We start from the raw sequence: 13437 nt of genomic DNA, 5'->3' as shown, positions 1-13437 counted from the left end.
TAAATGTTAAATATTTCGTGGGATCCACGCACCTACCGCTTAAGACGCAGATGACGCATCGGGTACACATCACGTTACATACATCGAACGTGTCGCGTATAGGCTGGGAGTCGCGGACCGGTCGCATTGCGATCGCGCACTAAACACGTACCCAACGCATACCCTGCGCGGATGCTAACGCGTAGGGATCGAGAACGGTGCGCGGATCGGAAAAAAATATATAAAATAAAGTTTTGAACATATAGTTTAAAACATATTTTGAAAAATATAAAAAAAATATATGTTTGAAAAACCCATTAAATTCAAATAATATTTTTTAATTTTTAAAAGAATTACTTGAAAAAATAAGTTTAAAAAATGGTGATAAAAACATGATATCTTCAGAGATAAGTTAAAGATAGGAATTGGCATTTAAAAAAACCTTAGAAATTCACTAAAAAAACCATAGGTTTCAGGGGCATCCATGTGATAAATTACTGCATCTTCTCACACCCTAATTTAAACGTTGATACACCAACTCAAAATTTCAGTAGTACATTCTCAAAACCATAGATACTCCAATACCAATAACTACATACCCACTCATTAACTCTTAGGTCTACATACACCTCCACTCACTCACCTGTACAGTCACTCATACTTACAGTCACTCCGTACAAGACTATCATATGCATTTATACACCTACATAGACACTCGCACACCACCAATCATCCATAGAGGTACTTTTACACCTAGTCAGTCATGCAAATAATTAATCACACTCCCATTAACTCACCTATGCAGTTAAACACACTCAAGTTCCCTTACTCATAAAAATAGTACCACATTCTTACGCTCTTATACAATCATTGATACAAGCACACACTCATCCATACAGCCACTCTCACAATCACACACTCTCACATATACCCACTTATATAATGTTATGTTAAATTAAATGTATTAAGCGCACGTACGCCCGTAGGCTTCATGGCGCTGTGGAAGACTAGCATAACATAACATGTGACAGAAAGAAAGAAAAATTTAACTAAGGATAAGCTTGCTTAAAGAGCCAAGTCTTAAAAGCCTGTCTAAAGGCTAACAGATCTTCGTGGAGTCTTAGTGGCAGTGGCAAGGAGTTCCACAGGGAGGAAGCCAGGAAGTGGAAAGATCCTCCTCCCTGGCGTTGTTTCCTGATCCGGGGCACGACTAACAAATTCTTTTGGCCAGAACGGAGAGCACGGGAGGGAGTGTAACTGATCAGCAGGCAGCTAATGAATCCAGGGCCCTTACCTTGTAGAGCCCTGAAGATAATGCATCCCGCTTTAAATGCTGCTCTCTGCGCTACAGGCAGCCAGTGGAGACTGGCCAGTCCAGGTCTAATAGACTGCCACTTAGGAATTTTACAGATCAACCTGGCCGCTTGGTTCTGAACCAGTTGGAGTCTCTTGAGCTGCCCCGCCGGTAGGCCCAGATATAAACTATTGGAATAATCCAAACGGGACAGCACAAGAGCAATGATGACCTGAATCAGAGCAGGGTGGGTTAAAAGGTGGGCGATCTTCTTAATCTTGCAAAGTTGGAAGAAACTTGCAGATACCACAGTCCCTACCTGGCTTTTGAGCGAAAGATCTTCATTAAAAGTGATACCTAAGCTCTTAACTGTTTGGGATTTAGCTGGAGGATCTCCCATTTCTGGAGGCCAGAAGTGTGGTCCCCAATGCAGTTCACTCTTCCCGGGCAAAATCAGTTCAGTTTTGCCTGGGTTGAGTTTCAGATGATTTAGGCCCATCCATCTCTGAATGTGAACCATGACCTCCCGAAATTCGGTGGCAGCGCCAGGGGAGTCCAGACAGAAGATCAGTTGCAGATCATCTGCATAGTTAAAAATTAAGGCGCTAAACTTTTTTAATGAAAATAACAAGGGTCGTAAGTACAAATTAAACAAAAGTGGGGACAGGGACGAGCCTTGGGGGACTCCACATTCATTTTTGATTTTGGGCGCTGTAAAAGTTCCCAATCTCACTGCCTGGGTACGCTCCGAGATAAATGACTTCAGCCATCTAAGTGCCGAGCCTCTCAGGCCAGCCTGTTCGACACGGTCGACCAAGATGGTGTGGTCGACCGTGTCGAATGCGGCCGATAGGTCGAGAAGTACCAATGCTTGGTGAATGTCCCTATCTGCATTGCTTCTTAGTACATTCTGGACCGCCAGTGTCACCATCTCGGTTGAATGCCCTGGTCGAAACCCAGCTTGGTTATGCTCCAGATATCCAGTGGTTTCAACGAAGCTAGAAAGACAGCTAGCAACGTGTGCCTCCAGGATTTTTGATAGGAATGGCAGCAGGGATATCGGGCGGTAATTAGATGGATCGTGAGGATCAAGACTGGGTTTTTTGATCAGGGGAATCAATAGAGCATGCTTAAATCCTGCCGGTACCTTTCCCTGGTTAAGTGAGTCGTTAAGCAGAGAGAGGATCCCGTGAGGGATAGAGTGCCCAATCTCTGTAAAAATGTGGGGTGGGCAGATGTCATCGGGTGATCCAGACTTAACCCGTGCCAGGAGAGTTGAAAAAGTTTTAGCATCTATAGCAGGAAGGGTGTCTAATGTAGTGGGGTTATTAAAAATATCATCTAAAGGAGACGATTTAGGAGAGCTAGCAATGTTGCGTTTTATATTTACAATTTTCTCTCTGAAAAAATCATTCAGAGAGTCACACAACTTCTGGGTAGGGGCTATTGATGGGGCTGTCCTATCATCGTCACAGAGCTCGTTGACTATGTTAAAAATATCTTTAGTTTTATTTGAGGAATTTAAAATTTTTTGAGAAAAATAGTCAGATTTATGTTGGAGCAAGATTTTTTGGAACTCCTTTCTTGCGGTACAGTACACTGTCCTGGCTTGAGGGGAGTAGCTTTGTCTCCATTTCCGTTCCTTCTGTCGAACTCCCAGTTTAAGATCTTTCAGTTCTTGGGAGAACCATTTGTGTGCTTCATTTCCTCTAACATTAGGGACCCGTACTAAGGGGGCTGAGAGGTCAGCTGCGTTAAGTAACCAGTTAGACAGCGCTCTCTCGCTAGTGTCCAGATCATAGTACGGTGGTGGTACGGTTTTGTTTAAAATGTCAATAAATCCCGGAAGGTCCATAGATTTCCATTTGCGGAATTCTTTGCTCTTGCATGGCTTGGGTTTGACATTTCCGCCTACTTCTAGTGTGAAATAGATGATGAAATGATCCGACCAGATACATGGGCTGATGACTGGATTGGATAAAGATAGATTATGCGTCCATATCTGGTCCAAGCTGTGACCTTTCTGGTGAGTGGGTACATGGATGTGCTGATTTAGATTCAGGTCTGTTAGCAAATCTATCAATTCAGCAGCTTGAGTATCTGTGCCTATGCTATCAAGCCAGTAATTTAGGTCCCCAGTAAGGATGATTTTAGAGTAGCTGACTACATATGAAGCCAGCTGCTCTGCCAGAATGGATGGATATTTGGCCATGTATTGGGGGGGTCGGTAAATCAGGACCAGAATGAGGGACCCACTTTCAGTGTCCCTCATATAATGCCCCACTTATATAATGCCTTTCACATATGTAGTTAGTCACACATGTACCACTGAAATATACATTCAATCCCTAACACACCCATACATACACTCACTCAACCATACAGTTCATCACAGATGCACTCTTAAAACCATGCACCCATAGAATCACCCACTCACATCTATGCACAGAGTCACACACATCCTACCCACACAAACACTCAGGCACCCATACAGATACTCAGACAACCAATAAATAACCCATATAGACACTCATAGCTATTCACAAAACCATGCAGCCACTTATACACCAACAGACCGACACATACAGACATTCACACAGTTTAGTCACTAGTCTGCAGTAAGATACATTTAATGACTCACTTATAGACTCAGTTACGCACCTATAAAATCATCCATTCACACACTTAGACAGCCACTCATTCTTCCACAAGCCTTTCACTATAAATACATAAAACATATTTAAACTTTACAGAAACACAGTCACTGGATGACGTCATCAGTGATGTCATTTGAGATGTCGTCAGTGATGTCACTGACCATGTCATGAGTGATGTAATATGTGACGTCATCAGCAGTGCATTGCTGGGGCGCGAGTTATAGTTAGCTGAACTAACTATAACAGGGGAATTTCTAGGGTTTTGTACGAGGGAAATGTCCAGCTAACTTTAACCTTTAACACCCCTGAAACCTATGTTTTTTTTTTAGTGAATATATATATATATATATATATATATATATATATTTTTTTTTTTGTTTGTTTTTGTTTATCTACTGGCGGTCGCCAGTAGATAGTTATAGTTGGGACCGAGTTCCCATAGGAAATCTGAAAATTCTATTTTGAATAACTTTGGCGCCGGTTATCGTATCCTCGCGAAATTTTCAAAACTAATGGGGCGCTCCGCTCAGCTCCTACCCTGAAAGTCTCGGGGTGATTCGTCAAGCGGGGGCTGAGAAAAAAGGGGGGTCCCAAAACGCGTTTCCCCCATGCATTTTCCCATAGGACCTTTAGTCGAAGGTACAGCCCGAACGGCTGAACAGAATTACTTGAAATTTGGCAAAGAGGTAGTCCTCCGGTCAGGCATGTGCCTTTTGTATATATGGTGTCAATCTGTTCAGTAGTTCCTGAGAAAATTGCAGTTAAAAGTACATAAATATCTATATGCGCGCACGGTGCGCGCACCAAATGTGTGCAAGCGTAATTCTGAAAGAAAGGTGGAGAACGTGAAAAGGGGGCAGGGTAGAGAGTTCCTGACCCCCTAGCCTTTGTCAGGGGGCCCCTGAAGGGTTAAAAAAACTTTTTTTTATTTTTTTATTGCGGGGTGTGCGCACGGTGAAAAACCCTTAAAAAACATTTTAAACTGTTTATAAAAGATATTAGGTAAGCTGTTCAACTTTATCCAAATTAAAAAAAAAAAGAGCTGAGCCATTCCATATTACAGGATACAGTCAATCTATAACTATATACATAGGTAGTTCATTGTAAAATAAATATATAAAAAATATAATACATACATAAATTAGCATTTAAAAAACCTTACAAATTCACTAAAAAAACCATAGGTTTCACACACGTTATAGTTAGCTGGACATTTCACTCGTAAAAAACCATTGAAATTCCCCCGTTATAGTTAGTTCAGCTAACTATAACTAGCGCGACCGCAATCCACTGCTGATGACGTCACATATTACATCACTCATGACATGGACAGTGACATCACTCATGACATCACTGATGACATCATCCAGAGTATGTGTCTTTCTGAAAAATAAATATTTTTTATATATGTATATCTAAAGGTTAATGGAAGAATAAATGGGTAAATAAGTGTCTAAATGGATGTTTTTTTGGTAAAATTAATTGTATAACTGACTTATTAACAGTATCTTAGTGAATACAGTGATGTAATAATTGATGTCATCAGCAGTGGATTGCGGTCGCGCGAGATAGTTAGCTGAACTAACTATAACGGGGGAATTTCAATGGTTTTTTACGAGTGAAATGTCCAGCTAACTATAACATGTGTGGAACCTATGGTTTTTTTTCAGCAAATATATATATATATATATATATATATATATATATATATATATATATATATATATATACACACACATATATACACACACACACTTTTTTTTTAGAAAAGTGCTTATGACTATTGATGAGGATCCCCTGGCAGAGAGTCAGCGCTTAGAAGTCTCCGCCAGAAATAATAATTAGTAAAAGCAATTCTAGGCATAGAGGGGATATGTTTTGCCAATGAAGCCTCTCTTAAAAACATTTTATTTTTAAAACAAATTCAAGCAGGTTTTATTTGAAATGCTAAACAAACCTACCTTTCCATCCACTGCTGGTACTTTACACTGCGAAGAATGAACTCCGGAGTCATATGAATAACTAAGGATACTGTGTTTTCAGACTTTTCATCTTGATACCTGCAATATTAAAATCTGCTTTTATTTTACAACATGTTACAAATGCTGAAAATTTTAAATTAAGTGCAAAGTAATCATTCTTTAGGAGAAAAGCTTTAAAGTACCAAGTGAATGAGAGGGCGGGTCAAAAAAAATTGGTAAATAAGATCTGAGGCCGATTTGGCAAATATGAATGGGACATAGGTGTTACTATTCATACTGTGTACAACACTGTATGTGCCTCATTAGCCAAGGAAAAGGCAGATTCTAAACAAAGTTATGGAAATAAAGTGAAGATGTTAGGGTGTGTTGCAACTTTTACTGAATGGCTTAGGATAATTCAATATATCCCCCTTTAAGAGCCTTTGCAAAGGGATCTGCTATCAGAACGGCTTGGAAGACGTTACTCTGACTTCTGAAAAAAGGTTCCTTCCTTCCTAAAGTGTTGGAGCCACTTTCCTCAAAGGGTCCATAAGGTTTCTTGAATGCGCTTTTGTTGGCAAACAGTCGGATAGAGAAGCTTACTCCAAGAAACTCTAGACTGAAAAGGTCAGTGAAACTAGAGTAACATCTACATGAAGGGGACAGAGTATGGTAGAACCACGCCTGAAAATTGACAAAAACATGTTCTGATAAAACTGCTTATCCTGCTGAATCTAGGAGCCGTTATCAAAATCCATTTAGACCCAGAGACGGATTCCAACTGCCCGTCACTGAACCAACAGTGAAATTTGCCCTTCAAAAGACTAATTTCACTAGGCTAAAGCTGCTTATCAAAGCCCTCACAGTGATTAGCTGCATAACCACGTTTTTGAGCCACTGGTGCAAAAAGAGCTTGGTCTTGACACACTTCTGCCTTTGACATCTCCCAACATTTAACCGGAATCCAGTTAAACTCCTTAGATTCCCTTGAGCCAAATTTGAGCTAGAGCTGCAGAAGGCTAATTGACTGGATTATTGCTATATCAAGTCAAACATAATCAGACAAAACCTTGAAAGTGTCATCTATTAGCTTCACTTATTGGTCTAGAATTTGAACTAAAAGACAATGCAAGTTAGAGGTCCAAATCCCTCACCGATAAAGACATCTAGTACTGTGCTTGTTAGTTTTCTCAATTGCCCATTCCATATTCTTTGGATTATGCTTGATATTTTATTCTTTTGCTTTCTATTATTTAATACATTAAATAATGCAATTCATTCTAGGTTTTTGGCTTCTTCAATTTTCTTGCTTACACTCATCATTTCTTGACTACAACATTGTTTGTGCTAATTTAACTAAACCAATAGGCATTTTATTAGAGAGTGGCTTACTAATCTTACATAGTTAATAAAGATGAGCAAAGGTGTTCCTAAATAAAACTGTTCAATTCTGTGGGAAGGATTGTGGGACATAGCCTGAAATCATCATTAAGAAAGTAATGCTAGTAGAATAAGTTTGTAGTAGGCCGCCTGACTCCATGTGCATTTCATTAATTAACCCATACCTCAAAAACAGTACTGAGGCTACGAGCAAAGATGTCCAAAATGAAGCCAGAGCTTTATTGCAATAAACCTTAGGATAAAAGGTGTTATTTTTACAGTTGAAGGCACTTAATTAAACGACAACATTAAGTGAACCTACTTCAAAACAGCTGTTTTTTAACCCTTTATGCACAGCAATCAATAAAGCAAACCAGACCCTACCATGGGAAGTGAATTACAACTGTTTCGGATTGGTTTTTCCAAAACACCACAACACTTATGTAAAGTTTCTTATTAGTTAAACCCTTTTACCCACAGCACTCAAACAGGCTTGTCTGCTTTTCCCCAGACATTATCCTGGTCTTTCATACTGTGGAGGTCAAAACTGAACACATACATGTATGTATGGTCCTAACAGCACACATTCATAAAGGGGAATTATTACTTTCATTTTTAGTGACTATTCCTCATTTTATACAGTTTAGCAGTTGATGAAATATAGTATGCACATACATTTCGTTTGTTTTCCACCAAAATTTTAAGCCATTTACAAGAGGTTTGATGGGAAATCCTTAAAGACCCACCTATTTCGCCTGACAGTTCAGTATCCGGTGCTCTACAAGAGATTTTCAGAACATATTGAAAGGCAGTGCACGCTAGGCACGTCGTACAACTGCATCTTGGTCTACTGAAACTTATATCAACAGGCCTGTAACCATAATCCTACAACCTACTATCTTTATATGTACCCCCACCACAAAGACTCTAGGGCCATTGAAGGGTGGTTGTAGCACTTTACAAAAACCCAAATTAAATAAACAAATGACTGCTGTTTATGAACCAAGTAATGCACAACCATAAAAAGAAGAGAAACAGTAACACACACACACACATACACTGGTTAGAAATGTGCGGATGTCATGAAGGTTCACTGATAAATGTTCATTCTGAATACATAAGAATCCAAACACAATTACTGGGAATGAAGTTTGAGTCAATAAGCCAATTATGCCATGCCAACAAATGAGATCTGGTGGTTTATATTAACACTATAGAATCATTTTTACTAAAAGGGAAGGACTCCAAAGTACAACCACCTCTCCATATGGTTGAAACAGTGAGAAAGTAGAAAGACACAAATAATAGTAGATTGTTAAGTGAAACGAACATTGAAACAAGCATGTACAATGCAATGGTCTCTGCAATATTATAGGTAGAGCTATTGGTATTGCTCATTTTTTTATCATTTTTGTATCCCTAAATAAATGGCATTGTCATTTCTATTGGCAGTTTTTTTTTGCATATGTGATACCTATTGCATTAGCAGAGAGAGTGAGGTAGTGAGATAGAGAGAGAGAGAGAGTGAGGTATTGAAAGAGAGAGTGAGGTAGATAGAGAGTGAGGTAGTGAGTGGTATTTTCTGACGTAGTGAGATAGAAACAGTGAGTGATGTTGTGAGATAGCGAAAGATTGAGGTAGTGAAAGAGAGAGTGAGGTAGTGAGGGATGTTGTGAGGTATTAAGATAGAAACAGAGTGATGTAGTGAAGTAGTGAGATAGAGTGATGTAGTGAAAGAGTGAGTGTAAGTGACTTAGAGTGAATTAGTGAGTTAGAAAGAGTGAATTTGCGAGGTAGTGAGAGAGTGATGTAGTGAAGTTTTGAGAGAGTGTGTTGTGATATAGTGAGGTAGTGAGAGAGTGAAGTTTCTAAGTAGTGTGTTAGAGTGAAAGATAGTTACTGTGGTAGTGATATTGTGTTGCTGTGAGAAAGAGAGAGTTGAGTAGTGAGTTAGAGAGTGAGGTAGAGAGTTAGTGAGAAAGAGTGTAGTATAGTGCAAAAGTCGGTTTAGATGGAAAACTTTGAGCCAATGTACAAATCAGATAGTGACGCTATTACCATATGCATGTTCAAATACAGACTAATGCGGGGATAAGTCTTGTTTTAGAAAATCCATGCGTGTTTTGTAACCAGGTTGCGGTGTGGCATTCTCGGAGAGGAGCAGCGGTGCTACCCACAAGACATGACCATGTTCAGTATAGGTCTGTTTCAAAGCCACATTTGGGGGCTGGTTGACTAATGCCATCCACTCCTACCTGTGTCGGAGACTCCTGGGGACTGATGGTGAGCGGCGAGACCCACAGATTTGAGCGGGTGCTCTGAAATGTGCATATTAAGCCGTGGTGTGCAGCGGGCCTTTCAACAAGATGGCGCCTTGCCCGGCTTGATCGACCCGCTTCCTGCTGACAGTGAGGCGCGAAGGCCTATAGCGGAGGCGTGGCGGCTACCAGAGGAGGTATGGCGGGTACTCCCTGCCGACAGCGAGGCGCGCGAGCCTAGAGCAGAGGAGCGGCGGCTATCAGAGGAGGTACAGCGGGCGCTCCCTGACACTGGTGAAGGCATAGGTGGGCTAATTCAACCTCCTCGCCCCGGGGCTCCTTCCGCGGGAGACAACAGAGGGCAGCTGCGGATTTAGAGCGACCCAGGGGACACGAGAATGCCATCTCCGCTGCCCAAACGCCGATAGTAACAGAGCTGCGAGGTGCCTTCCAGCGGAACCTGCCTTTGATCCTGCCTCCAGTGAGCGCCTCGATGATGGGGAGGTGTGCCCCTCTCGCTCACGGAGGACCGGAGTGACGCGTAATCCGTTCCTGGCGTTCTGGCCCGCTAGGTGATCTGGCGCTACGAGGAGCAGGTGCGGGCGGCGGACGGGTGGTGGAGGTCCCCCCCTGATCTCCTATCTGCTTTTGCATCCCTCCGGGCTGAGACCTTTCTGCCCCCCGAATTTTGACATCTAGAGGGTCTGTAGCACGTCAAAGGGTGAGAGTGGGAGCCGATCCGGCCTGGCCTCATTGTCGCGCTCCCTGGTGATGACGCGGCGCGTAGAAGGAGGGGACTCTGGTGGTGGCTGCGGGGACTCTGGTGGTGGCTGCAGCGACTGCCGGGGCGCAACTCTGTAGGCCTCCCTGCTACCCTGCGGGGTCTGAAGGAAGATGGCACTTGGGACTGTTTTCGCTCTCCGGGAGACGCGCTCTGAAGCCCTTGGGCGCCCCCGAGATGATCTATACACGCTGGGAACGCTGAACACGCTGGGACCACAGGAACAAGGCAGAGCAAAAGGCAAGCACACCACTGCCTTTCTCTGATGCAAAGCAGAAATGCCTCGGAGAAACGCAGCGGCGGTTTCAGATTCGGGGGCGTGTTTCTTTTTCTCTCCTCTTGCCATTGGCAGGAGGAGAGAAAAACACGCCTAAAAAAGGGCGTTGCTAAAAAGTGGAAAGAACAGCAAGAAACACGCCCCCGAATCTGAAAAAGACGGAGCCTATTTGGAGGGACGGCTCTCTCCTCCAATGGCTGGCCTCCGTTTAGGAAGCCAGCCAATGGAGGAGAAGCAAAAAGAGAGGCGGGCTAAATAGCCACTCTAGGAAACATTAAATCTCCGACTTCCGGTTCTGCCTTCGGCAGACCGGTAGTCCTCGACCTAAAAACCTTTTAGGCAGGACTTTGTGACTACAGAGGAGCAATACTAAGAGGACCAAGATTTTTAAGGAAGGCCAAATTCTGAATAAAAAAGGTACAAATATATCCTAGAGGCCAACAACAAACTAAAAATGACTTTGGATTACCTTTTGAAAGTGTCATTTTCACAAATGGGATCCACAAAGTCTTCATTAGGACAATCTACTACAATAAATGCTGGGCCAGGATCAGTTGGAGTGCAAACCTCTTCAGGAAATATCTATAACAGAATGCGAGACCATTAAGAACCAATGGCATACATCATAAACATATTACAATGAAATTCACTACAAGGCCAAACGCTGGTGTCCGCATGGTGTCTTGCGTAGGCAAAATAATGAATTATCTGTTATGCTTAACTGCTACCCAGGCATTCCATGATCATCAGCTTAAGATGTGAAGAAAAAGTGGATAGTGTACTGTATCTGACAGAGAGAAAACTGTTTCCATTTATTTACTGGCAAAAATACATGGACTCCTTGAATAACTTTAGTAAATCAAATTCATTCCATTGGTCATAGATCTTGACAATCAGTTATTGGTGAAACATAAGAGTGTCCTGGCTTACCTCTTTCCCTCCATGAATTACACTTTTCCCACTTTTTAGAGCTGCAATAAATGGAGCAATTGCTGCGGTACCACTACAACAAATCAACAAAAAGAGAAGCAACACAAATGATTTCATAGTTTGTCACGATATTTAAACATGAGAAAATTCAAGCCTTTGTACTTACACTGGCAGCCCCATCTCTTTAGCTTTAAGGACCAGAAAATTGCCTTTCTTTGGGTGAAGCTGTAAATATAGAAAACGGTCAATTTTGATCATCTTTACAGCACCCAGGAATAATCTTCTAATTTAAAGTGAAACTACCATTTACAGTACCTGCTGTATACATTTAAATACATATTAAAACTTTTTCTTACATAAGCTCAAACACCAATGTGCTTAGCTTCATAAGATGAAAGCACATTTAACGTGGAAAATTAGCCAGTTTTCACATTTTTCAGTTTTGTACTACTGAAAGCAATATAGATGTATATTGCTATATAGCTATAGAGCTATATAGTTGTGAAACACTAATTATCAATGGCTCAACAGCAACAATGACGGGGTATTGGGTTCATCAGGTTTGTGAGAGGGGGACTTTACGTTGAAGGGCTTGTAACAAAGACACCGGCTTACAAGAGAATTAAACCTATGTTATTTGTTCTGCTAATTTCAACTAACAATTAATGAGCGTTTTGCTTAATATTTCATTATTCTGTTCAATCTGAAAACCAATGAACACATAAAAGCATGCTATTAATATAGTAACAATTGTGCATTTCGCAATGTCAAACATTTAAAAATGATTTACTGCTACATAAACACTGAAGCCAAAATGACTGTAAATGAACATATAATTATCTATGTTACCTTGCAAATGAACGCTATGACAGGAGAACTGCTTGCTCCTGTTGTTTCCAAGGTCTCTAAAGCCAAATAAATAAAATTAAATGTAATAAATAATTTATAATACAGGCTACTCTAAAATATAGCAAATGTATCAGAAAAATACATGAAAGTCTATGACAGCAGTTAATGCGAGAGCCTGTGTACTTAATTGTAGTAGTTGATGAGCGGCAGAGAGCTAAGGTAAGCTCCCTTGGAAAAACCCAACTAAATCACAGATTAGCCGCAGAGGAGACTATTAGTATGCAATAATGTTAATCTGCCTAAAAAACTGTTTAGCTCTTTTTTCTTTTTTTTAAGTTACTACAAATTGGGGGTATGGCAGGAGGACTTGCCGAACACTGGTGGGTCTCAGACCCACGAATTCTAAGAACAAGTTCAGGATCTTAACCTACACTAGAGCAACCAGACTTTGTGTTCTGTAATGTAGCACATACAGCCAAGAAGTCACTGAACAACATGCAACTACTTTTCAGTTGTTTGGGTGTTTCACTCTGCTCTGGCGAACCCTCTGGGTGAGGTCCTGCCCATAAAGGGCAGTGGGTAAATCAGGCCATTGAATACTTGTAGCATGTAGTAGACTTGCCAACTGCCCATATTATCCGACAGCAACACAACTGCTTGAATCGGCTAGCTGCCTTTGCTACAAGTTAGCTGTCATCATGGTCAGAATTTCTTATTGGTTAAACTGTCACACCTTTTAGCAGCTGAAAGTAATTACCAATAGGCTGGGTTTTAGCAAATCCCCAAAGAAGAAACCTGTAAAGTTAAAAGTAATTCACTGTACCTTTGATGATTCATGGATTCTTGCTGGTAAACAGAGGGGGACATTTGCAGGGCACTAAAATCAACTATTGAGGAGACTCACAGTATGTAGTGTGATGTGCATGGTGGAGGTTCAGCACAGCAATGCACTCAACCACATTCCCCTCGCATTTCAGGACCCCGAAATCCTAAAGTCAAACAGGCAGGGTCTACACCCTACTTCTTTCCTCCTCCACAGACAATTTACTGCACTGTATTGGCACTGCCAAT

At 41.3% G+C, this 13437-nt stretch overlaps 1 protein-coding gene across 2 annotated transcripts in view; it reads right to left on the bottom strand.

The window, feature by feature from the left end:
- ELAC2 (elaC ribonuclease Z 2) overlaps positions 1-13437 on the bottom strand; it is a 331642-nt gene that overhangs the window by 229122 nt on the left and 89083 nt on the right. For both annotated transcript variants that reach the window (XM_085616773.1, XM_085616774.1), the window contains 5 exons: positions 12367-12422; positions 11684-11742; positions 11518-11590; positions 11057-11169; positions 5892-5990 (listed from right to left, as the gene is read on the bottom strand). In XM_085616773.1, coding sequence (XP_085472899.1) covers positions 5892-5990; positions 11057-11169; positions 11518-11590; positions 11684-11742; positions 12367-12422 — 400 coding nt within the window. The remainder of the gene's footprint in view (positions 1-5891; positions 5991-11056; positions 11170-11517; positions 11591-11683; positions 11743-12366; positions 12423-13437) is intronic.

The sequence above is a fragment of the Triturus cristatus genome, chromosome 7, assembly GCF_964204655.1.
Source record: "Triturus cristatus chromosome 7, aTriCri1.1, whole genome shotgun sequence".
NCBI classification, from domain to species: domain Eukaryota; kingdom Metazoa; phylum Chordata; class Amphibia; order Caudata; family Salamandridae; genus Triturus; species Triturus cristatus.
The sequence above is the reverse complement of the archived record's forward strand: the minus strand, read 5'-3'. Positions and strand labels throughout refer to the sequence as shown.